Genomic DNA, 26,936 nt, shown 5'->3' on the forward strand with positions numbered 1-26,936 from the left:
TTGCATATCGATTCTACGAAAGACAATAAATAAGTTAATATTAAATTTATTTAAGTTAAATTTCAATTATTCAATTCAACATTATTTAAATAATTAATCTTTTTTTAAAAATACATAACAATAATTTTCAATACTAATAAATAATCAAATTTAATATAATATCATCCATTTTAAATATTTTTTTGTATAAAAATATATCAATTATTTTTGACAATATATCAAACAAAAAATAAACAAGACAATTATTTGTACCTGAAAATAAATAATAAGAATGTTAAAATATTTGTAATTAGGGTAACTTTATAAAATTTTAATATATTTAATTTATTATAGTTATTCTTATATATGTGTGTTAATAAAATTTTAAAATTATGTATCAATCACACACATTATATATATTAGTAAAAGATACACACGTATTGCATGTATTGTTATTATTTTTAATTTGATCAAATAACACTAAACAATTAATACGAAATTATTTTCAATTTAGAATAATTGTTTTATTTAAAAGGGAAGTTTTGTTTATAAAATGAACGATGTTAATAATTTTGATTCTAAATTATTGTTAGCAATAAAAAAATATGTTTTTAAAAAGTACGTCCAATTCTTTAAGTTGAATCAAAGGTATTTTTTTATATTTTATTGTTGCACCTTAGACTTTAATTCTTGTATTTAATATAATTCTACTATGTTAGTAAAAGTCTATTGACATTTTGAATATCTATATATTTTTTTAGAGTTTTTAAAAGTCAAGTTCACGTGACTTTTTAAAACTTTATAAAAGATTATGTTGAATATCACTAATTTTTATAGAATATTTAAAAGTATAGATTGAATATTTCTAGACTTTTTAATTCTAAAAAATTTATTAAAAATTTAGAACCAATATACCCCTAAATATAATTCCAGATCCATTTTTAATTCTTTAAACATTATTAAATCAAATAAATAGGACAACTTATTTTAATTCTAAAGACAACCCCCGGGTAAGAACCCTACCCGTTTACTAGCCAAATCGAAAACAACACGGAAGCCCTGCTGCTGAATATTTCCAATAATGGACAACCCGCTCGTGGTACCCGCGAAAGCAAAGCAAAATGTCCCCTCGCTATCCACCGGAATCAAGTAATTCGACGCTGGAAGAGACACTTCAGCGCCGGTGAAATGGAACACCACCGTCGGCACCTTCACCACCGTATTCCCTGAAAGATCGAAACAGGTGTCGAAGAGGGAGAAGTCCGAGGCCCGCTTCAAGTTCGATGCCCCCGAACGGAACGTATCCCTCAGTGCAACGTATGCGGGTCGGGTCAACCGGGTCACGGACGTGCCGGAGTCGACTATCACTCCACCATTGCCACTCCGGTCGAGCTTGAATGTCGACGATGTGACGCCCGGGACGCGAGACCCTCCGACGGAGATTCCGTTCAAGCCGACGTAGTAGAACGTGTCAAGCTTCGGATTCGTTACCAATGGAGTAAAGATGGCTTTTCTTGAGACCGAGGATTCACCAAACCTGAGATACGACGGTTTCGAGGAAGCTGACCGGTCCACCAAACAGTAGGAAAATTTATGACCGAATCGGCGGCCGGCTTGAGTGGGAAAAGATAGTTTTCCACGGCCGAGGCCTAATAAACCGGCGGCGCCGACGAACAGGCCTTCGTTATCATGTCCACAACCAAGGGCGACCTTTTTTACCCTCGTGCGCCGAAATGTTAATGTCTCCGTTGAAAATTCTCCGACAGTGAAAGAACCATCGCCGTACGAAATCTGGTAAAGGCATTTCTGCCGATTTGCTGTGCAACCAGAAAAATCGAGTCTGCGACAGAGTGGAGACCCACACGAGACTCCCGAGAAGGAACTCGACTTCTTCGGGTCAAAAACCGGGTCAGCTTGTTTGTAGCATTTCTTGCAGGGGGAGCACTGGATCCACACGACGTCACTTCCAGTGTCGAGCACCATGTACACATACTTCGCAGGAGTACCTATCCCCAGGCGAGTGAAGTACTCCCCGCTTCCGTGTGCAAGTCCCGAAATCACCGAGCTACTAAAATCACGCGACAACGGCGTGTTTCTTGAGGCGTTGGCCGCAGCAACCGTGGACAGTGCTTTGACTCTAACGGCGTCGCGTCTGAGGCGGAACTCGAAAAGGGATTCCGGCGTAGCATTCAAAGCAGGTGAGAGATTGTCCACATGGTGTAAGTTCAGTGAGAAAGTAATTTCAGATTCAGGTGAGGCCTTATCATCAACCTCGAGTTCCAGGTTTTCCTGGGTCAGCCACGAAAGATCAGGTATAGGAAGAGAGGTGAGGACAAAGGTTTGATGCTGAAGAGCAGCAGAAACAGACACAGAAATGGCGAGGAAAAGGAACAGAAGAAATTTTCCTTCCATTTTCACTAAGTGTGAGATTTGGGAGAAATCTATCGGATTCGATCTCTCTTTCAGATAGATTGTGTTTAGAGGCGGTTCAAGATTTCCATTCCAGGCATGCATATTTATGTTTTGTTGTATTTCTTTGTTTTTTTCCTATTAATTTGTCAGATTATGACGTAATTTGTTAAGAGATAAATCCAACACGAAAAAATAAAATAGCATTTTTCTATTGAGGAAGTTTCTTTTGAGACGATCGTACGAATTTTTATCGGTGAGACATGTCAATCCTACTTATAATCACGATAAAAAATAATACTCTTAGCATAAAAATTAATATTTTTTCATGGATGACCCAAATAAAATATACGTCTTACAAAATACGATACGTGAGATTGTCTCAAACAAATTTTTGCTTTTTTTATTTGATTTTTCAATTTAATATATACATATTTTCCAAACATATCAATCGCCAATTTTAAAAAATATTATAATAAATTGTACTTTTTTGTGACAAATTAGATACAGAAATGAGATTATGTCGTTTCCCCTTATAACTATGATGACAATACTGATGCCATTTAAATATTTAAATTTTATAGTTTTTCAATTATCGATTTTAATCGCTCTTGATTTCCAACTAACTTTATTCTAATAATTTTACTCGGAATAAGATTCAAGGCAATAAAATATGTGAATTCGACCTCAACACTATTATAGCAAACTTATAACCACCTTGTTAAAAAACCGTAGTTAATAATTGTTAATTTGTTATGCAACGTATGTATTTCAATAAATAAAGAGAGAGACAACCTCATGTATTTGTAAATGTATATAATATATTTCTTTCATCTAAATTATAGAGTATGTCTCTTGTGAGACGATCTCACGAATTTTTATCTGTGAGACATGTCAATCATAGCGATATTTAAAATAAAAAGTAATAATTTTAGTATAAAAAATAATATTTTTTCATAGATGGCCCAAATAAGAGATCTGTCTCACAAAATACGACTAAGTGAGACCGTCTCACACAAGTTTTTGACCAAATTATATAAGCTTGTTTTTTTTTTCCACACATATTAAGAAAATTAATTGGAAATATAAATTTACAAATATACATCCTATTTTATCTCTATTTAATTTATTTTAAAATTTTAACGACAACGTGAAATCTTCAATTTTGGGTCTGGTGCCATCGTAGACCAAACTTCTTAAATTGAGTTTTTCGCTTTTCTCAACATTCGAACTCAGAACTTACAGACTTAATACTTAAATTCTTAGAGTGTAAGTACCAACTGAGTTTTGTTTATTTCGTCTTCCCCAACACTCTGAGTGTTGGTGAAAACGAAAGAAATCATTTTGAAATGTAAATAATGTTATTAGTAATTGCGCATGAAGATCAAAATCGATGATAGTTCATGATCGTTAAAAAAATGGCTGTGAGTTTTTCCAAACTTATTAAATATTAAATAAATATATTTGTCATAAAAAAAATGCACTATATAAATGAGATGAAGAATAGATAGTACTTTATTTCGTCAAACAAGTGGCTGGTGCTCCAACCCAACTCCAAATGCAATCTTCATTTTGGAGATTGCAATAGTGATCCTCCATTTTTGGAGGATCACTATTCATATAGATATTCCACCAAATTACTGAAATGTCATCATAACAATTGCAAAATAGTCCTTTTGTATTTTTATGTATTTGTTTTGCTTCATTTTATATTATTATATTTTAAATTATTTAATTAATTAATTTTAATGTTAAATAATTTTTATACTTAGTTAATTTATTTTAATTGTTTTATTATTTTCATGAATTAATTATAAGTATATTGTTTATAATAATCATGAAATGGAAATAATAAATAAGATAATGATCACAAAAATTAATAACATAATTTATTAGAAACACTTATTGTCTATTTAATTTATTTAACTTGATAAACATGCGATTTTTTTAGATGATAAACAGTAGACAATACTAAATGACATCACAAATAATTAAAAGACATCACCAACAATTTAAAAAACCCAAACAACAATAAAGTTAAATGTGGATTTTTTATTGTATTATGTTTATCGAATTAATTGAGTTCGGTTATATAATACATAATGTAATTATATAATTATATGTGTGTTTTTGAAAATGAAAAAAAAAAAAAAGAAATGAAGTATTTTGTAATATTTTTAGAGGATATGGGTTGGAGAAGGTTTTTAAAAATAGAGATCATGAATCTCTATTTTAAAGGATAAGAATGAAAAATAGAGGATATGGGTTGAAGATGGCCAAAGTAATTCAGACATGAATCATAAAAAATCACTAATCTACTTTAACACATACTATACAATACACTACTACTCTTAGGCCTTAGAGCACTGGCCCACCCTACCCTAATCGCCTCCACAAATCTTCGCACGCAACAAACAACTATCAATACTAGGGGGGTATGACCCCAATATACTTCAATGCTTGCAGATCTGGTCAAGCTTCCTTCGCATCTTCCATAAACTTTCACGGGTCCGATGAAAATAATTATGTTCTTCAATGAATTTTTGGCTTTACCAACGGTATTTATGGAGTGTCTCACCCAGCGACGGGTGGGGGGAATAACAATAACAATAATGATGGAGCAACTATTGGGCTTCTTGAATTGAATAGAAACATTTTTTTGGCAGCTACGATTCCCGAAAGCAAACGGCCCCGAGTTAGTTGCTCTCGGCGGTGAATAGGGCAAGCGGGTCTCGTTTCTCAGAATTGTTTTTATCATTGATGTGGTCACACAACCATTTATTAACACACCAGAGATTCGTCCTTCCACTATGATTATTTGGGCACTAAATTAAGTTTGTGGATTTATTTCCCCACTATGGATAAAGTTTGAGTATTTCAACGAGGGGCCGACCATTTTGCTAGAGTGTATATTTAGGAATTTCAATGTATTGTGCAAAAGGAGCTTGTTTTTTTTAATCAAAAACTTGTTTGAGACGCCACGAGTCATATTTTGTGAGACGGATATCTTATTTGGGTCATTAATGAAAAAATATTATTTTTTATGCTAAGAATATTACTTTTTTTATTGTGAATATCGGTAGGGTTGACATCTCTCACATATAAAGATTCGTGAGACCGTCTCACAAGATACTTACTCATCTTTTTAAAACTTGTACTTGATTAATGTGGTTCATATTGCAAGCTACTATATGTGCAATTTTTTTTTAAAATAAGTAAAATTTGTCTACACGATCACAGCGAGGAACTTGTGCTAGAGAGTAGAGCATACTCACGACGACAAGTTCATAAAATTATGAAATATAAAATATGTTCAATTACTTTTCTTGATAAGTTTCATTTTGGTTGTGTTTTTTAGAAACATAACATTTTACGTGTGACTCCGTGGAGAAAAATATTATTTTAATCTTACAAGTTGACATGTTTTTTTATTCATATAATTTGTCAAAATTTGATTTTCCTACAATTAATTGGATTTTTTTTGTGTTGGTCCTTTTTTGGCCTGTAATTACAAAACTCACCGAATATTATTTATTTGACATTGATGGTTTTCTACGTAACTTATGCAGCAATAATAAACATATATTACACATGTTAAAATAAATCTAACTAAGCAAGCTTCCCAAAGAAGAGATAGTTAAACAAACGAGAAAAATAAAACAGAATGACACTCAATATTTCAAAATGACAAGAAAATATCGTTGTTTTCCTATATTTTTGTTTAAATAGATTTTAATGTATATAATATAAATTTTATTCTTGTTATATAAGTAATGTAGGAGACATCAGTATCAAATTATTTGGTTGATTTAGTGATTTCGGATAAAAAATGACTAAAACAAAAAATATATAAATTATTGAATGAAAACCAAACGTCGACAAGTTATATAGCTAAAAGTAAAAACATGTCATATTACAAAACTAAAATTGTAATTTTCTCGGAAAATAATTATAACTCATTAAAATTAGTGATTATTAAATACAAAATATGTATTGTTTGATTCAATATATGAAACAAATTTTGAAATCACGAATTTTGAAATCACGAATAGAATTCAAAAGGTTAGAAGAGTGTTGAATCTGTTGATATATAAAGATACAACGATGTGCCAATTATCTATTGGTGTAATGGTGAGGTTGAGATCTCGAAACCCGTAAGCATTTTGGTTTTTAAAATGTACTATTTACATGATCTAATGATATTAATATATGAAGGATGATGCGATCCGGGTGAAATGGATGAGCCGGGTCGGATGCTCCACCGGATCAAATCAATAATTTATAGTGTTTAGGAAAATGAGCAAATTAGATGACTTCGATCGTGACCTGCACACAATGAAAGGAACTCGTGAATGGGCGACGGAGGGGTGTCCGGCGTGGCCACTCCGATGCTTAAGTCAGCAGGTTGAAGATGAGAGAAAATGACGATATATGTGCGAATATATGTGAGTGCCAATGCTCAGGATTTCCCCCCCCCCCCCCCCCCTCTTTAAATGAGAAACATACCTGCTATTTATAGGAGGAAATATCATGATTACTTCGACTTGCGTGTACACCTACCACTCATAGCCTTTGATGTTGACTTCCTGTCAAGCCACCCTACCTCTGATAGCTTCTCTGACACGCCAAACCCCTGTAGTTCTGACAGATAAGACTGCCCATACCGATACACTCGAGTGTGGTGCGCTTCTCGAGGTAGCCCGAGTAGAAAGTTCCCGGGAGCTTGCATGAGAGCCCGAGCTTCTGGTTGCCCGGGGTGAGTAGGGCCCAGGCATCTCCCTGCCCGGCTGCTGAAGAAGATGACCTCGATTATAGTGCATAGACATTGTTCGGGTCTTGTCATAGGCACTGATTATTATGCTAATGATGCATGGTGACTCATACTGGTCGGATAACCTGAACGCGGGCGAAAGTTCCCCGGTTGGGCTGGAGAACCCTGGTCACCCTGGTCGGGCTGGAGAACCCTGGTCAAATTTTACCCATGCTCTACTCTTCCCAGCAATTTGGAATTTGACTCGTGTAAGTTATCTTTCCGCCCGAGTCCAAGAATGACCCGAGCCCTTTCCAGGGTATCATCACTCCCTCCTTAAATAGTCGGGCTAGAGTCATACTCGCTGTCCCGATTAGTCATGCTTGGACTTCACCGGAAAGATAATTAATTTTGGCAGTAAAAGCATCGGGGGCTTCATGTCTCTCGGGATGTAAAATAGAGTGTCGGGGCCTTTTTATGTCCCGGACTTAAGTACAAGATGTCAGGGCCTCATGTCTCTCAGGCTTAATAAATAACTAGGGTACGAAGCCCTGAGACAGGGTACGGGTCCCTACTTGGGAATGGTCGAGGTACGGAGCCCCGAGCCAGGGTGTAGTGCCCTGGGCTTTTTGTTGATCGAGGTGCGGAGCCCCGAGCCAGGGTGTAGTGCCCTGGGCTTATCAATAACCAGGGTGCGGAGCCTTGGGCCGGGGAGCATGTCCCGGGACTTGAGAATGGTCGAGGTACGGAGCCCCGAGCCAGGGTGTAGTGCCCTGGGATTTTTGTTGATCGAGGTGCGGAGCCCCGAGCCAGGGTATAGTGCCCTGGGCTTATCAATAACCAAGGTGCGGAGCCTTGGGCCGGGGAGCATGTCCCGGGACTTGGAAATGGTCGAGGTACGGAGCCCCGAGCCAGGGTGTAGTGCCCTGGGCTTTTTGTTAATCGAGGTGCGGAGCCCCGAGCTAGGGTGTAGTGCCCTGGGCTTTTTGTTAATCGAGGTGCGGAGCCCCGAGCCAGGGTGTAGTGCCCTGGGCTTTTTGTTAATCGAGGTGCGGAGCCCCGAGCCAGGGTGTAGTGCCCTGGGCTTATCAATAACCAAGGTACGGAGCCTTGGGCCGGGGAGCATGTCCCGGGACTTGGGAATGGTCGAGGTACGGAGCCCCGAGCCAGGGTGTAGTGCCCTGGGCTTATCAATAACCAAGGTGCGGAGCCTTGGGCCGGGGAGCATGTCCCGGGACTTGGGAATGGTCGAGGTACGGAGCCCCGAGCCAGGGTGTAGTGCCCTGGGCTTTTTGTTGATCGAGGTGCGGAGCCCCGAGCCAGGGTGTAGTGCCCTGGGCTTATCAATAACCAAGGTGCGGAGCCTTGGGCCGGGGAGCATGTCCCGGGACTTGGGAATGGTCGAGGTACGGAGCCCCGAGCCAGGGTGTAGTGCCCTGGGCTTAAGATAAAGGTACCGGGGCCTCATGCCTCTCGGTCTCTAAATAAGAATGCCGGGGTGGTCTGGCCTGTCTGCCAGGGTTCTGGCATGGTATGCCCGGGTGCTCTGGCATGTCTGTCCGGGTTCTGGCATGGTATGCCCGGGTTCTCAAGAATGTGCCGGGGCCTCATGTCTACCGGACTTTTAACTTTTCTGTTTCTCCTGCTATATTAGTTTTATTAAAAACCAAATCACTAACCTGGAAATACTGAATCAGAATTTATTTTCGGTAGAGTGAAACTTCTCTAGTTTGAGCTAAATTAGGTGTCTAATATAGCTGTATGCTACTGAGCGCATAGCAAATACTTTTCCACGCCAATCCGGAATAGCTGCTGAGCTTCGAGCCCATATGAAAATCCCTAGATGAAATCTGAGTGCCGAGCTGGTCAGACTTATTTTTGAATGGAAAGCATATCTACGTCTTGAGCTCAAGTTCCCACAGACGGCGCCAATGATGCGATCCGGGTGAAATGGGTGAGCCGGGTCGGATGCTCCACCGGATCAAATCAATAATTTATAGTGTTGTTTAGGAAAATGAGCAAAGTAGATGACTTCGATCGTGACCTGCACACAATGAAAGGAACTCGTGAATGGGCGCCGGAGGGGTGTCCGGCGTAGCCACTCCGATGCTTAAATCAGCAGGTTGAAGATGAGAGAAAATGGCGATATATGTGCGAATATATGTGAGTGCCAATGCTCAGGATTTTTCCCCCCTCTTTAAATGAGAAACATACATGCTATTTATAGGAGGAAATATCATGATTACTTCGACTTGCGTGTACACCTACCACTCATAGCCTTTGATGTTGACGTCCTGTCAAGCCACCCTACCTCTGATAGCTTCTCTGACACGCCAAACCCATGTAGTTCTGACAGATAACACTGCCCATACCGATACACTCGAGTGTGGTGCGCTTCTCGAGGTAGCCCGAGTAGAAAGTTCCCGGGAGCTTGCATGAGAGCCCGAGCTTCTGGTTGCCCGGGGTGAGTAGGGCCGAGGCATCTCCTTGCCTGGCTGCTGAAGAAGATGACCTCGATTATAGTGCATAGACACTGTTCGGGTCTTGTCATAGGCACTGATTATTATGCTAATGATGCATGGTGACTCATACTGGTCGGATAACCTGAACGCGGGTGAAAGTTCCCCGGTGGGCCTGGAGAACCCTGGTCACCCTGGTCGGGCTGGAGAACCCTGGTCAAATTTTACCCATGCTCTACTCTTCCCAGCAATTTGGAATTTGACTCGTGTAAGTTCTCTTTCCGCCCGAGTCCAAGAATGACCCGAGCCCTTTCTAGGGTATCAAAGGATATACTAAATCGAAAAATAAAATATTGATAACTCATATACGCCCTCAAAAACAAGTCGTACATGTAAGTTTATAGTGGGAACATTCACATGTTGGATCAATTTATTTATATGGGCTTATATATGAATATTATGTGTTGTGGGTTGTCTATTAAGTTAAGCCCAAAATAAAGTGATCAATTAATGTTTCGGGTTATTGGGCTTTAATGTATCTAATGGGTTGTGGCCTTTAATGTGTAGAGACATAAGTGTAATTTCTGTTTTTATGATGGGTTAAAACAGAAATATCAAAAGATATTGATAAACCTTATCTATAAATATGGGTCATGGTCCCCAGATCTCACGTTATCACTTTCACTATTCTCTCCCCCATTAAGAAAATAGTTCTGAAGAGAAACTAAAGAATTCTCTCAAGGAAAGATCGCGTAGATCTGGAAGATCAAGACACGTTCTAAAGAATTCAGGATTATGGCTTCAGGTACGCTTCCGCTTAAGTTTTCAGTCAAATTCTTAATGATTTAACGTGATGGATTCTGTGATTTATGGGTTTTTTCCCAACAAGTGGTATCAGAGCCATTCATGTTTGAATCATTGAGATTTGTGTAAAGTTTTGGATACTATTTGGATCCAGATCTGAAAAATAAAATTTTGTCTAAATTTTTTTTGATATGGCTTCAGATCTAGAAAATATATTGATATGTTTTCAGATCTGAAAATATTTTGATATGGTTTCAAATCTGAAAATTATTTTGGCTTCAGATCTGGAAAAAAAAAATTTGATATGATTTCAGATCTGGAAAATATTTTGGTTGAAAACCAAATCTTTTAAAGTTTCAGTTTTAGTAAAAAGATTTGGTTGTAAAATTTAAAGATTTGGTATAAGATTTCGATTTTTCTTCCGGTTTTTGTTCAACAAAATATTTTAGAGGAAAATCGAAAATTTGGATTAAATTTTTTTTAAAAAAAAAAAATGGTATGATTTCGGGTCGGCCCGTACGGATTCGGGTTGACCCGCACAGATTTGTGCTGGGTCGTACGGACCCGGGTCGACCCGCCCGTACGGATTCGGGCCGGGTCGACCCAATCCGTACGGAATTTCCGAAAAAAAAATTAATTTTTTTTTGGTTCAGTTTTATTCTGTTAATGTTAAATGTTCATTAATTCAAATATTGATAAGGCTATATGTATTTTTAAAATTGATTAATTGAAATAAAATGTCGCCAAAGTGACCTCTTTTATGGAAATTAATTTTATTTTGAAATACAAAAGGATTTTGGGTATATATGATTTATATGAATATTGATCGGCTCAAAGGAAGGTTAATATTTAATATAATCACATATGCAATTGTGGTGGTAAACATGTGATAGTTGTTCGATTTTTTCATGTGAATAATAAATCGGCCATAAAGGAATATTGTTATTTGACATGATAGTTACTATCGGTGTTTGACTGCTGCGCAAGAATATCACTTACAAGTTAATCTTTTGTCCAAAGATGAAACATTAATGGAGTGCTCGATATTCTGTTTATGGGGGTTTACATTATTTGAATTTATTGATTATTTTATTTGGATATTTGGTTGAGCATGTATGTTTTGTTTTTTTGTTCTCTGTTCAGATTTGACTCCTGCAAATATTCATTCCAACATAAATTCTATTCCTATGTTAAATGGCTCGAATTTTAAATCGTGGCAAGAGAATTTATTGATAGTTCTCGGAGTCATGGATTTGGACCTTGCGATAAGGGTTGACTCTCCTCCCGCCATTACGGATAAGAGTACCTCTGATGAAAAGAGGGAGTTTGAAAGGTGGGAGAGATCGAATCGCATGTGTATGATGATCATGAAGAGGGCCATTCCAAAAACATTCAGGGGCACAATGTCTAGCAACATTGCTACGGTTAAGACTTTCCTTCAAGACCTCGAAAAGAGGTTTGCTAAAAGTGAAAAGTCTGAAATTGGTACACTTTTGGCAAGCCTCGTTTCAATGAGGTATAGGGGTAAGGGCAACATCAGGGAGTACATTATGGAAATGTCTCATCTTGCTTCAAGGTTGAAAGCACTGAAGCTTGACCTCTCTGAGGACTTGCTGGTGCATCTGGTTATGATATATCTTCCTCCTCAGTTTAACCAGTTCAAGGTGAGCTATAACTGTCAGAAAGAGACTTGGTCTCTGAATGAGCTCATCTCGCACTGTGTCCAGGAAGAGGAAAGGTTGAAGCAAGATAAAACAGAAAGTGCTCATTATGCCTCTACCTCGAAGGATAAAGGAAAGAAACGAAAGGATAAGGACGATGCGGATACACAGCCTCCGAAGAAACAACAGAAGAATTCTAGTGATTCTCAAAGTTCTGGTTGTTTTTTCTGTGGCAGTGATGAACATATGAAGAAGCAGTGCAGTAATTATCAAGCTTGGCGTGCTAAGACAGGTATGCTTCTGAATATGGTTTGTTCTGAGGTTAATTTAACTTCAGTGCCTAGACACACGTGGTGGATAGATTCTGGTGCAACAACTCACATCAGTGTATCTATGCAGGGTTGCCTGGATTGCCGAAAACCAAGTGATGCTGAAAGATTCATCTATGTTGGTGACGGCAACAAAGTTGAAGTTGAGGCAATAGGAAAATTTAGATTATTGTTAAAGACTGGAATATATTTGTATCTTTATGGAACATTTGTTGTGCCGTCTTTTAGACGGAATTTGATTTCCATTTCTGCATTGGACAAATTTGGTTATTCTTGTTCTTTTGGAAATTGAATATTCAGTTTGTTTCTCGATTCAAAATTGGTTGGTTCTGGATCTTTATCAGGATACGATAATCTTTATTCTCTGGATGTTATTGCTTCATTTAATGAATCCCTGCAAACAAGTAGAGACACTAAAAGAAAATTAACCAGTGAGAATTTAGCTGCGTTATGGCACAAAAGATTAGGTCATATCTCTGAAAAGAGAATAAGGAGACTTGTGTCAGACGAAATTCTCGAACCTTTAGATTACACAGATTTTAATAATTGTGTTAATTGTATAAAGGGAAAACAAACCAACAAAAGGAGATTTGAAGCCAACAGGTGTTCAGGCGTCTTAGAATTTATACATACTGATATTTGTGGACTATTCCCTTCGGCTTCTTGGAATGGTCAACAATATTTTATAACGTTCACAGACGATTTTTCAAGATATGGCTTCATTTATCTCATTCATGAAAAGGCACAGTCATTGGATGTGTTCAAAAACTATAAAGCTGAAGTTGAAAATCAACTTGGCTTAAAGATTAAAAGCGTTATATCTGACCGTGGTGGTGAATACTATGGTAGATATGACGGTTCTGGTAAACAACGTCCATGACCTTTTGCTAGATTCCTAGAGGAATGCGGTATCGTTCCACAGTACACTATGCCGGGTTCACCCACTATGAATGGTGTTGCTGAAAGACGAAACAGAACGCTTAAGGACATGGTGAGGAGTATGATCAGTCATTCTACCTTACCAGAATCACTCTGGGGAGAAGCACTAAAGACCGCAGCGTATATCCTTAACAGGGTTCCAATTAAGGCAGCGACCAAAATCCCTTATGAACTTTGGACGGGTAAAAAGTCCAGTCTTAAGCATCTGCACGTTTGGGGATGTCCAGCTGAGGCAAGGCCTTACAAGCCTAATGAAAAGAAACTGGACTCAAGGACGGTTAGTTGTTATTTTATTGGATACTTTAAAAGATCCAGGGGGTACAAGTTTTATGATCCCACGAGTAAGTCGACTTTTGAGTCAGGAAATGCCCGGTTCTTTGAGGATGTTGGGTTTGCTGGGGGGAGATAAATAAGCGATATTGTCTTTGAAGAGGAATATGTAAATATTCCCACAGGTGTCTTGGACATTGATCAGGATCATATTCCTCACTTTGACCAAGACACAATACATGAAGACAATATTAGAGATCCTCCCATTCCAGATGAACAAACTCAAGCACCTCCAGAACCTATGTCATTAAGGAGATCTACTAGAGAGCGGAGAAATGCATTGCCAGATGATTACATTGTATTTCTTCAAGAACATGAGGCAGACATTGGATTGATGGAGGATGATCCTATTAACTTCCGTCAAGCCATGGAAAGTTTTAACTCTCAAAAGTGGAATGATGCCATGAATGAGGAGATAAAATCCATGAAGGACAATGACGTATGAGATCTTGTCCCATTGCCTAAAGGTACGAAGCCCATTGGTTGCAAATTGATATTTAAAACCAAGAGGGATTCGAAAGGCAATGTGGAAAGATATAAGGCTCGTCTTGTCGCTAAAAGCTTTACACAGAAAGAAGGCATTGATTATAAAGAGACTTTTTCTCCGGTTTCTTCGAAAGACTCTTTAAGGATTATAATGGCTTTGGTGGCACATTTCGATCTTGAGCTTCATCAGATGGATGTAAAGACTGCGTTTCTAAATGGTGACATTGATGAAACGATTTATATGGTGCAGCCAGAAAATTTTGTGTCCAAAGACACAAATAATATGGTTTGCAAATTAAAGAAATCCATCTATGGGCTCAAGCAGACATCTCGACGATGGTATTTCAAATTTCATCAAGTGATCATCTCGTTTGGTTTTGAGAAGAATTTGGTCGATGATTGTGTGTACCATAAGTTCAGTGGGAGTAAGCATATTTTTCTGGTTTTATATGTTGATGACATTCTACTCGCTAGCAACGATATAGAGTTGTTGCATGAAACCAAGAGATTTCTAGCTAAGAATTTTGAGATGAAAGATCTTGGTGATGCATCTTTTATACTGGGTATTCAGATACAACGGGATCGTTCTTGGGGTATTCTTGGATTATCTCAGAAAGGCTATATCGAGAAAGTTCTCAAGCGATATGGGATGCAAGATTGTAAACCAACAGATACCCATGTGGCTTATGGAGACAAATTTAGTCTCAAATAATGCCCAAAGAATGATTTTGAGGAAAAATAAATGCAGAAGGTTCCCTTATGCATCTGCAGTGGGGAGTCTGATGTATGCTCAGGTTTGTACACGTCCAGATATTGCGTACGTGACAGGAATGTTGGGACGATATTTAAGTAATCCAGGAGTGGAACATTGGAAAGCAGTCAAAAGGGTTTTACGGTACCTACAGAGAACAAAAGATTACATGCTCATATATCGGAGGTTGGATCAGCTTGAGATCATTGGGTATAGTGACTCCGATTTTGCTGGATGCCAAGATAATATGAAATCTACGCCGGGCTACATCTATCTCCTTGGTGGAGGTGTCATTTCCTGGAAGAGTGCTAAACAGTCACCTTATAGCTTCTTCCACCATGGCAGCTGAGTTTGTAGCGTGTTATGAGGCATCCAATCATGGAATATGGCTGCAAAATTTTGTCACGGGACTGCGCATTGTTGATGGCATTGAAAAGCCACTAAGATTACATTGTGATAATAAATCAGAAGTTACGTATTCCAATAACAACAGGAGCTCGACGAAGTCAAAACATATTGACATCAAGTTTTTGGTTGTTAAAGAAAGAATTCAGAGTGGAAAGTTGTCTATTGAGCATATCGGTACAAACTCCATGGTTGCGGATCCGCTTACTAAGGGACTACCACCCAAACAGTTTCATGAGCACACTGCTAGTATGGGTGTTATGTCAATTGAGGAAATCCAGTTTTAGTGGGAGTTTGCTATTTTAAATGCTTTTCAGTTGTAGACATTTTCAGTTACAGTTATGTAAATTTATTTTCTGCAGAAATAAATTTCAAGTTAAGTCACAATCTGATTATGATTTAAAGTTTGATCTCGATAAGGTTAAAGGGAGGACCAGTTGGAAATAGGCATGTTACGGTCACATTGCATGAAATTTCCATGCTACACATCCACTTCATGATCCATGTCATTCAGTTGTGTTGGCATATGTGACCATTGATGGGTCTAGTTACCTTGAGTGTAGCGAAGATTGCTTTGATCCTATGTTGATGTGATTGATGGACCGGATTGGTTATAGATACATTTCAAAATGACAACAATTTTGAGCTCATAAGGTTATTTTCACAAACATAATTATAAAGTTGCACATATAGCCCAAGTGGGAGATTGTTGGATCAATTTATTTATATGGGCTTATATGCGAATAATTATGTGTTGTGGGTTGTCTATTAAGTTAAGCCCAAAATAAAGTAATCAATTAATATTTCGAGTTATTGGGCTTTAATGTATATAATGGGTTGTGGGTCTTTAATGTGTAGAGACATAAGTGTAATTTCTGTTTTTATGATGGGTTAAAACAGAAATATCAGAAGATATTGATAAACCTTATCTATAAATATGGGTCATGGTCCCCAGATCTCGCATTATCACTTTCACTATTCTCTCCCCCCATTAAGAAAATAGTTCTGAAGAGAAACTAAAGGATTCTCTCAAGTAAAGAGCGCGTAGATCTGGAAGATCAAGACACGTTCTAAAGAATTCAGGATTATGGCTTCAGGTACGCTTTCGCTTAAGTTTTCAGTCAAATTTTTAATGATTTAACGTGATGGATTCTGCGATTTATGGGTTTTTTCCCAACATCACAAAGTTAATGAACTTCTTGTGCTTATTTAAAAATTAGAAATTTCAAATGTAAACAAAATAAGATTTCAAATTTCAGGGGATAGCTGGAAATATGGTCCTGATTTGAAGGATAAAATCATCTTGAGTCTATTTAAAAACCACAACAATAGTATTAGAATTACATGACTGGATTTTTTTCATTTCAAACAAGTTAAAAAGAATTTGAATAAATATTCTCAAGTTCATCAATCAATTTCATCAATCAAGTGCAAACTTTTTAAAAACATCATCATTTATAAAAATTATTAATAAAGATGAGTATGCTCTCAAACTTATGAACGACAATGTAAAACCACCCCCAGGTGGGCTTGACCCGGTAAGTGACTCTACAAGAGAGTTCGGGACGAGTCTTGGGATTTAGTAAACTCGTCCCGCCAATATATATTTATTATTAATCTCTTTATATTATATTGAATAATTTAATATATAATTTAAATTAATAATATTTTTAGATTGAAATAAATTTTTTATATCATAATATGTTTAATATAGAATATATAAATCGTGATAATATTTTTTCGTTCTGAAATATTATTAATAACAATGTAGAAATTTTCTTAAAGTTGTGACTTGTAAATTATAAGAAACGTGTTTCCTTTGTTAGCATTTATTCTTCTTAGTATAAATAGGTATGAGGTAGTTGCTTGTACAGTTAATATAGAAACACAAAAACATTCAATAAACATTTACTGAAAATGGGAGAATTTTCCTCCCGCCAAACCATTTCTTCTTCATTTTCAACATGGTATCAGAGTAGGAATTGCATCTTCTGGATCTGATTCTAGGATTGATCAACCATATTTGATCATCCCTATTTCTTCAGCATCGAAGTTTTTTTTAATGACGTCTACTGCAATTGATGTCTCAGATCCATTCTATATCAATTTATCGGACACACCGGGGCTCAATTTGATCAATGAGCAACTAATTGGTACTGAAAACTACAGGATCTGGAGTCGCGCGATGCAGATCTCTTTGCGAGCTAGGAACAAGCTTGCTTTCATTGACGGAAGCTGTAAGAAACCAGATCTTGGTTCAGGTATGATGCTTCAGTGGGAAAGATGTAATGCGATCGTCTTGTCCTGGATCATGAATACTGTATCGAAGGAAATTTTTAGTGGAATCGTATACTCTACTGATGCTGCTGTAGTCTGGAACGATCTGCGGGAAGGTTTTGATAAGGTGAACGGTTCGAGGATCTTTGCACTACACCGAGAAATAGGTTGTCATGTGCAAGGTAACAGCTCAATTTCAGCATATTATTCGAAGCTTCGACAATTGTGGGATGAATACGCCTCTCTTGTGACACTTCCTATATGTTCATGTGAGTCTTCGAAGAAGTTCATTGAGTTTGATCAACAACACAAACTCCTTCAGTTCCTCATGGGACTTAACGACAGTTTTGTTCACATTCGAAGCCACATACTGATGATGTGCCCGCTTCCTACAGTGAGTGGTGCCTTTGCTCTCATATCTCAGGAAGAATCACATCGGAGTCTGTTAAGTATGCCTCCGCCCAAGATGGAACCTACTGCCTTCTTCTTTGCTCAGAATAGAAAGAAGAATGACATTAGATGCGAGCATTGTAACTGGCTTGGGCATACCAAAGAGACTTGTTTCAGACTAAATGGCTATCCTCCTGGACACAAATTTTACAAGGGACAGTGGAAAGGTGGGAACCAAAAATTCAACAGGGAAAGCTATGACAAAGGCAGAGTGCTAAGAAAGGCTAATGCTTCGATCGGTACTAGTGAAGCTGAGCAACCAAATGTGGCCAAAGATGCAGGATCCTTCTTTACACAAGATCAGTATGCTGCCATTTTGAAACTTCTTGCAAAGGAACAAGTGACTGGGGAACAAAACATAGCCACTGTAAGCATGGCAGGTACTGGACAATCTTGCAACTCTTATCTTCACACTGAATGGATACTTGATTCTGGTGCTAATGATCACATGATTAGATTTAATGGATTGCCACATGTTCTTCGATCCTGTGCAAGTGCCACGGGCTCAATACAATTGCCAAATGGTAGTGCCACCAAAATTAGTAGCCTTGGCACCATCTCTATCAATCAAACCATTACTCTCGCCAATGTCCTTGTTGTTCCAGAATTTCATCATAATCTTCTTTCCATCTCTAAATTCACTAAAGATCATCACTTTTTTGTCACATTCTTCCCACGGTTTTGTGTGTTTCAGGCCCTCTCAAATGGGAATATAATGGGGATTGGTAGAGAAAGGAAGGGGCTTTACTATCTAGACAACTCAAGCTTGAAGCTCCCGGATGCACAAAATACCTCCACATCTTTTTTTTCTCAATTTCCTTTGTTTAGGTCATTGTTTTCAACTGTAAATAATACACAAGCCACTGATATACCAAATGAAACCTTGTGGCATCGACGCCTAGGACATATCTCTTTAGCTCGAATGAAAATGTTACATTTCTTGCCAAATATTTCTGGTTTGTCTCATTGTGACATTTGCCCTTTATCTAAGCAAATTCGCATGTGCATTCCTAAGAAAAGATCAATAAATTCATCTGTTGTTTTTCAATTGATTCATATGGATGTATGGGGACCCTTTCATACACCCACATACAATGGCGAGAGATATTTTCTAACCATCGTAGATGACTACACGAGAGCAACCTGGGTATACTTAATGCACTCCAAACTAGATGTTCTCCCTATGATTAAGAGATTTCTAGCCTTCATCCAAACTCAATTTTCCACTCATGTTAAAGTCATTAGGACAGACAATGCCATGGAATTTTTCCAACATGAGTGTACAGATATGTTCCATGCTTTGGGTATTATTCATCAAAGCTCATGTCCTTATACCCCTCAACAAAATGGTCTTGTGGAGCAGTAAATACCGTCATATTCTCGATGTTGCTCGCTCCTTGAAATTTCAAGCATCTCTGCCCGATAAGTATTGGGGTGATTGTGTCCTCACTGCCACTTACCTCATCAATCGTACCCCAACACCTCTTTTATCCAATAAGACACCTTTTGAAGCCTTGTTCGGTGCTCCTCCTTCTTACTCTCATCTCCGAGTCTTGGGTTGTCTTTGCTATGTTTCTACATTGCCTAAGAGGGACAAATTTTCCCCTCGTGCTAGTGCTTGTGTTTTTCTTGGATACTCCAGTTCTCAAAAAAGGTATAAAGTCCAAGATTTAATCACACAACGAATTTTTATCTCACGAGATGTTGTGTTTCATGAAACCGTTTTTCCATTATCACATCATCCCAATTGTGAGCCCATTTTTCCGCCTACAAACGAAACTTCTTGACACACCCATTATTGATTCTTTACCACCTCCACAGCCACAAGCCCATGCTCCAGATACTTGTCATCCACGTCGATCCACTCGCCCTCCTCGACCTCCAATTTGGTCTCAAGACTACATATGCTCCTTTGGTTCTTCCCCACACCCCATATCTAATTACCTCAATTATGATAAGTTGTCTCCTTCTTATAGTGCCTTTCTTTTGAAACTCACTGCCAGAAAAGAGCCTACTTCCTATCATGAGGCAATCGTTGATCCCCGTTGGCTCTCTGCTATGGATCTTGAGTTGCAAGCACTGAACAATAACCATACATGGGAGATTGTTGATTTGCCATTAGGAAAGGTTCCTATTGGGAATAAATGGGTTTACAAGATTAAATATAATCCCGATAGTAGTGTGGATCGTCATAAAGCACGACTTGTTGCCAAGGGCTATACTCAACTTTATGGAGTAGACTTCCATGACACATTTTCTCCCGTAGCCAAGATCACTACCGTGAGATGCCTTCTTAGTGTTGCTGCCATGTTCCATTGGCCTTTATACCAAATGGATGTCACAAACGCTTTTCTTCAAGGGGATCTTGATGATGAAATTTATATGGTGTTACCTCAAGGTCTTCGAAGCCAGGGGGAGAACTGCAAGGGACTTCGAAGACATGGGGAGTCCGAAGGCACTAAGGTGTGTAAATTGCTGAAATCTTTATATGGACTCAAACAAGCATCGAGACAATGGAACATTAAATTTGCATCCATCATGAAAGGGGCTGGTTTTTCACAATCCAAGCATGATCATTCAATGTTTGTCAAGAAGGAACAAGATTTTATTACTATATTACTGGTTTATGTAGATGATATAGTGATCACAGGTAACCATCAGATCTCAATCGAAGCATTGAAGAAGCATTTGCACAAGTATATCAAGATTAAGGACTTGGGGACATTAAAATATTTTCTTGGTATAGAGGTTGCTCGATCCAAAGATGGGATATGTTTGAATCAAAGAAAATACTGCCTGGAACTTATATCAGATGCAGGTTTAGCAGGAGCTAAAATTTGTGACACTACATGGATCAAAACACTAAGCTCACTTTGAAGGAATTTGATGACAGTACAGGGAAAGACCCTATCAATGATCCATTGTTGGACGATGCTGGTGAGTATAGAAGGTTGATTGGTCGACTTATATACCTCACTGTTACAAGGCCCGATATATGCTACGTTGTACAAACATTAAGTCGGTTCATGAATAATCCAAAGTCATCACACTTGGAGGCAGCTTTGAGAGTACTACGGTATCTAAAATCTTCGCCTGGTAAAGGGATTTTGTTTTCTGCCCAAATTTCTTTGTCTCTATCAGCTTATTGTGATTCCGACTGGGCAACTTGTCCCATGACAAGAAGATCAATTACTGGCTATTGTATTAAGCTTGGAAGTTCGCTGCTATCATGGAAAACCAAGAAGCAAGCAACTGTTTCGAGGTCTTCAGCTGAAGCAGAATACAAGGCAATGGCAAACACAACGTGTGAGATAATCTGGATAGTTGGGATCCTAAAGGACATGGGAATGGTGTTAACACTTCCAGTGATGGTTTATTGTGACAGCACGGCTGCATTGCACATTGCGGCCAATCCGATGTATCACGAGATAATGAAACATATCGAAATTGATTGTCATTTGGTGCGAGAAAAGATTTGTGATAAGCTGATCAAAACATATCATGTTTCTACAGGAGAACAGCCGGCGGACTTACTAACCAAAGCGCTGGGAAAAGGCCAACATTATTATCTAATCTCCAAGCTTGGAATGCTAGATTTATTCCAAGCTTGAGGGGAGTCTTAAAGTTGTGACTTGTAAATTATAAGAAACGTGTTTCCTTTGTTAGCATTTCTTCTTTTTAGTATAAATAGGTATGAGATAGTTGCTTGTACAGTTAATATAAGACCACAAAAACATTCAATAAACATTTACTGAAAATGGGAGAATTTTCCTCCCGCCAAACCATTTCTTCTTCATTTTCAACAAATTTTATTAATATTTATTATTTTTATTGTGCATCGAATAAAATTTAAATATTATAATTTTTTTACGGGATCAAAGGGATCAAACCCAGATTGAACCTCCGGATCCACGGGATGGGACGGGTCCGGGTTTCCATCCCTACTCAAACTAGATGTGGCTAAAGCCCAATGGCCCAAATAGCTAATGGGGTTATTCTGTCTCGGTTCAATTTGGACCAGAGGATTCAGCACAACCTATAGTTTATGTGCTTCGTCGGCCCTGTAATTTCGGAGGAGAATATCACTTTCGGCCCTTGCTCCCGAAGTCTCTCCTGTCAGATTCTCGGACAGTGCACTGATTTCTACTGCTCAATTTCTCAAGAGCTATTGATCGATGGATGGTCAGTGCTTGAATCCATCTAAACGGCCTAAGATTGAAGAGACTGTGTTACAGATTCTCGAAACATCGGACTTGGAGACGGCTACGGAGTCAAGTATCCGGACCGCCGCCGCCGATCGACTAGGATTAGACCTCTCCGGAATTTCCGAACGGACGTTCGTTCGAGGTGTCGTTGACTCTTTTCTGCTCTCGACGGCTAAAGCAATCCTCGGAACGAAGCCGTCGCATCTGAATAAGAACGACGATAATATCAATCAAATTAACGGTGTTGGGAATGAAAAGAAGCGACTGTGGGAGCAATTGGGAGGTGGCGGCGGTGAATTGAATTACGATGGCAAAATCATTTGTAAGGTTAGTTGAAATTGTTGGATTTTCTATTAATGAGGCCGTACCAAAAAGCATTTTTGTTGAAGACGAGCACACACCTGGCTAGATGGAGGAAAATATTATTTATTTTCAGAAAACCATTTTTCCCAACCATTCCTGTTTATTGAAAATTTCTTCTAAGAAGGTGAGGAGTTTGATGTTGCAGGTTAGAATTCGTTTAATTGATTTTATCTATGAACTACGAGAATAACAGAAATGATTCTACCAATCTCTCTGTATTGAGATATATCCATTTTCTTGATCTGGATTTCATAAATTTCTGTGCTTCTTGTTTTAAAGCGTTTCTGGTCTTTTCGGGTATGCAGCTGGCAGACACAAGAATGGTGAGCATCTATGACCAAAGTGGAAGAACCTTAGTTTCAATCCGGGATTTTAGTATAAAAGATGGAAATATGTTGCCTAAAGCAGGTGATGATCTTCATAATTTTTTCTATAATATGCTATCATAAATATATAGGTTCACTTGAAACAGTTCTTAGATAATTTTTTTCCATGTCCATGCCATATCTCACTAATTTGTAGCAATGACGTAATGATCTACTTGGGCTTTTCATTCATTTTTCTGCTCTTACGTGTAAATTTATCTGTTTCAAGTTGAGATGCCAGTCTAGTATATTAGTAAGTCACAAAAACTTTGAAGCGAAAGGACGCATTTTCTTTTTGAGTAGCGAACACCTACCAAATGTAGGTCTGTATGAAGATGTTGACATGCAATATGTCGGGAGTACCTATTTAGATTGAGCTTGGAAATAGTATTTCTTTCCTATTAAGATTTTTCGTGCACCCTTTATCTAGTCTAGTTTAAATGACTGATGTATGTCCTCCCTATCAAGAATCATGGCACCATAAAAATGGTTGAATTAGGCATTAGCTCAAACAAACATAAATTTCTGCCTCATGGAAAATTGCTATTAGAATTTGTTACATAGTTTATATTTCACAATTGACATACTGCCACCACCACTAGTCCGACTCCATCCACAAAAAATGAAGTAAAATAAAAAACATTCTAGAACATCATCTTATTGTTATTCCTCAACTTAGCTCTGTAGCACCGCTCCATGTGGTAAATTTTGTCCTGTCGTTCTCTGGAATCTAATTTAAAATCAGTTATAATATCTTGAGAGAAAATGTTTTGATCACAACTGAAATGTCATAGATAAGTGACACATACAGGGCAGATTTTTTACTCTTCCTGAAAAGCATCCTGTGCGATTGAGATTGCATGTCACATGGGGATATTGCATCATTACCTCCAAATTAACTGTTATGTCACTGTGTGCTGATCATTTATGACTTGATTTTGTCAGATATTTATTTACCTATTTTGGAAGACTGGCTTGTTTTCCATTATCCAGCACAGATAGCTGATTTCTCTTTAGACATTTTCTTTCTCCGGCCTGCCCTTACTCCATTTAATTTATTTATTGACTCCTTTATGTGCTTATCTTCAACTCAGGTGTCAGCTTGACGCCTGAACAATGGCTCACGTTCAGAAAGAGCTTCCCTGCAATTCAGGAAGCCATTGCAAAACTAGATTCTCATGTGAGGTTAGGCTTCTTTTTTATTGCAATGGACTACAAATTTTACTCTTGGGAACTTGCACACTTTTCCTGGATCTGTGCAAATGGAAAAAAGGAATCTGAATTTATTACGCTTTCCATTTATCAAATGAAATCAACTAAAAACACGATGCAAGACACGTCTTTCACATTGCAGAATTACTGGGTGTCCAACTCATTGTTTATAAAAGTTATGTTAGACAGAAGTTACACTATTTGTGCCCCATATGTTCAATGCACCGCCTACTTCTAGTCATTAATGTTTTTCTATGAAGATATGGTTTTGCATTGATTCGGAATGACCTTTTGTGAACATGCTATCCATTTACCGAGTGAACTATAGATCTAGAGTTGCTGCAGAGCAGAGTGAAGCGGAAATGACAAATTCGGTGGCCAATTCTGCTATTAATAATAAGCAAAGAGAGATCAGCAATTCTAGCTTTACAAGTACCGGTTGCACTCATATTGAGAAGATACAAACTGAGATGGAGATCACTACACCAGTGATTACCTCCAACTCTAGAAAGCAAATTGTTGCTGATAGTAAACAAAAAGAGGTTGGTATTTCTGGCTTAGGCACTTGGGAACAGGTTTCTGCTGAAATAAAACAAACTGAATCTGATGTTTCAGCTTCAGAACCTGCATTTCCTTTAAAACGACAATTTCACCATACAGTTAATTCTTTCCATTCCGAACAACTTAGTCCGATACAGACCATCCGTCTTGACGGAAGAAATTATCCTTCTTGGAGGCTGCATATGCAATTATTCCTGAGCCGGTCAAACATTGCGTATGTGCTTGTCGAGCAATGCCCCAGCCTATTGTTGAACTCTGAAATTAGTTTTAATGAAACGGCTAAAGTCAAAGCTGCCATTCAGAGGTGGATATATGATGACTGCATCTGCCGCCAAAACATCTTGAAATCTCTTTGCGACAGTCTTTTCCATTTCTACTCACTTAAAAGTTCTTCTGCTGAAGAGCTCTGGGAAGAACTAAAATCAGTGTATGATGAGGATTTTGGAACAAAAACGTCTCAAATCAACAAATATATTCATTTTCAGATGGTGGATGGGGTATCGGTCCTTGAGCAGGTTCAAGAACTTCACAAGATTGCCAACTCGATAATGGCTTCTGGTTCCTTTATAGACGAAAACTTTCATGTTAGTGTCATAATATCCAAGCTCCCACCTTCTTGGAAGGAATTCCGAACAAGATTGCTTCACGAGGAGGGTTTACCATTGAATACGTTGATGCATCTTCTTCAGGTTGAAGAAGAGTCTCGTAACTGCCATAAGAAAGAACTTATCATCTATAAGAATGGCCATACAGTGGAGTCCAAGCATGGAACAGCAATCAGAGAAAAGAAAAGGATTTGTTTTAGTTGTGGAAAGGAGGGGCACATTGCCAAAACCTGTCCTGATCGGAAATCTGAAACCTGCGAGAAGCACAATGAAAAGGAGAGTGTAGTTGTATCGCTGCATAAAAGCTCGTACGTGGCTGAGGTGGCAAATGACAAATAACTCAACAGCCATTATATTATCTTTCTTCTCACATGTATAAGTTCCTATAGTAATCTTCGTTTGTGGTTGAGCCCTTAGAAGAATCCCATTGCAGTTTTTAGGAGTGACGATCGCTAAGGATTTTGTAGAGTCACTTGGAAGTTATCTTTTCGTACTTCAGTAATAATAATTGTGATAGATGGAGAGTGTAAACAATGTACCATTGATGGTGCATCCTTTCTTTTGAACTAATGATAATTTTCAACAGTGTACCTTAGAATAATGATGACATGCTTGCAATTGTTTAGTCTCGTATTTTTGTAAAAGTTGACCAGATCTGGCTCATGCCTAAATAATAATGTTGCTTGGTTGCTAAGAATAACCCTTCCATTTCCCAAGGGGTGCACGAACCTTCTGGCCATCATATTCCTTTTGATGTTCCTATCTGTTTGATTAATGTTTTATGAGGAGGATGTCTTGCAAATTAGTATCCGGAAGCGAGCAGATCATAGATCCGTGGGTATCACCAAACCCTTAATCTAAAGATCCATGTTAAGCCAAAAATATTGTGTTTTACAGTGGGGATCACCAGTAAAAACTGATTTGAATCCATATGATCCATTGGATTAACAGGGGGGATACAGTAAAGTCGAAGTAACCCCAGATCATGTATGGTTGGTTACTGGTTGGTCGGCTCTAAGAAATTTACATGATGTTGCCGACCTGTGGAAAAGGGAGCAAAATCTATGCTATTGGATTATTTGGGTCCAATTTTACGGGATGGTCCATTCTCCATGCATCTCTCATATAAAAACAACTCTGCAAAAAAAATGAAACAACATTTGCATGAATTATTTTTAGTTATGATGACGATCGTGTGATAATAGTTGTGATCATTGAATTTATGCCTGCCAGTTATAAATGTAGAAATACAATAAATGCGAGCTTACAAAGTTTGCCCATCATCCTAAATTTAGATTTTTAATGCTTGTTACTGATAAAATTAGTTCTTACATAGATATATTCGATGTACAATTCGGATAGACGAGTGACATTTTATTGGTTGACTCGATGGATGATATATATATATATATATATATATATATCTCTTGAAGTATGACATTTTAATTTGTCATGCCCAACACATCTAAATAGTTGTTCCCCCACATGTCACACGTTCTTGAAAAAGCTATATGCTGTTAAACACTTGTTCACATGTATTCCTTCGAGGTCCAAAAACCGGAAGATTGGAAGCACAACCCACCTTCCTTGTACTCT

The 26,936-nt window shown here is 38.0% G+C and overlaps 2 protein-coding genes across 2 annotated transcripts; one reads left to right on the plus strand and one right to left on the minus strand.

Annotated features, from left to right (window-relative positions):
* Window positions 1–866: 866 nt before the first annotated feature.
* On the minus strand, window positions 867–2,485 carry LOC142519413 (aspartyl protease family protein 2-like). The gene has a single exon (XM_075622418.1). It carries the CDS (start codon window positions 2,389–2,391, stop codon window positions 973–975), a length of 1,419 nt encoding a protein of 472 aa, XP_075478533.1. The 5' UTR covers window positions 2,392–2,485; the 3' UTR covers window positions 867–972.
* Window positions 2,486–22,071: 19,586 nt separating this feature from the next.
* Window positions 22,072–25,965, plus strand: LOC142518018 (uncharacterized). Its single transcript, XM_075620593.1, has 4 exons — window positions 22,072–22,561; window positions 22,903–23,005; window positions 24,057–24,147; window positions 24,503–25,965. Exons 1-4 carry the CDS (start codon window positions 22,205–22,207, stop codon window positions 25,677–25,679), a joined length of 1,728 nt encoding a protein of 575 aa, XP_075476708.1. The 5' UTR covers window positions 22,072–22,204; the 3' UTR covers window positions 25,680–25,965.
* Window positions 25,966–26,936: the final 971 nt, after the last annotated feature.

Source organism: Primulina tabacum, chromosome 11 (assembly GCF_025594145.1).
Source record: "Primulina tabacum isolate GXHZ01 chromosome 11, ASM2559414v2, whole genome shotgun sequence".
NCBI lineage: Eukaryota > Viridiplantae > Streptophyta > Magnoliopsida > Lamiales > Gesneriaceae > Primulina > Primulina tabacum.

Bases quoted from the DNA above. Each gene is read 5' to 3' on its own strand.
- LOC142518018 (XM_075620593.1), top strand. From the start codon at position 22,205: ATGGATGGTCAGTGCTTGAATCCATCTAAACGGCCTAAGATTGAAGAG. The intron at 22,562-22,902 runs GTTAGTTGAAAT...TCGGGTATGCAG, and splicing joins ATGGCAAAATCATTTGTAAG to CTGGCAGACACAAGAATGGT. The intron at 24,148-24,502 runs GTTAGGCTTCTT...AGTGAACTATAG, and splicing joins AAACTAGATTCTCATGTGAG to ATCTAGAGTTGCTGCAGAGC.
- LOC142519413 (XM_075622418.1), bottom strand. From the start codon at position 2,391: ATGGAAGGAAAATTTCTTCTGTTCCTTTTCCTCGCCATTTCTGTGTCT.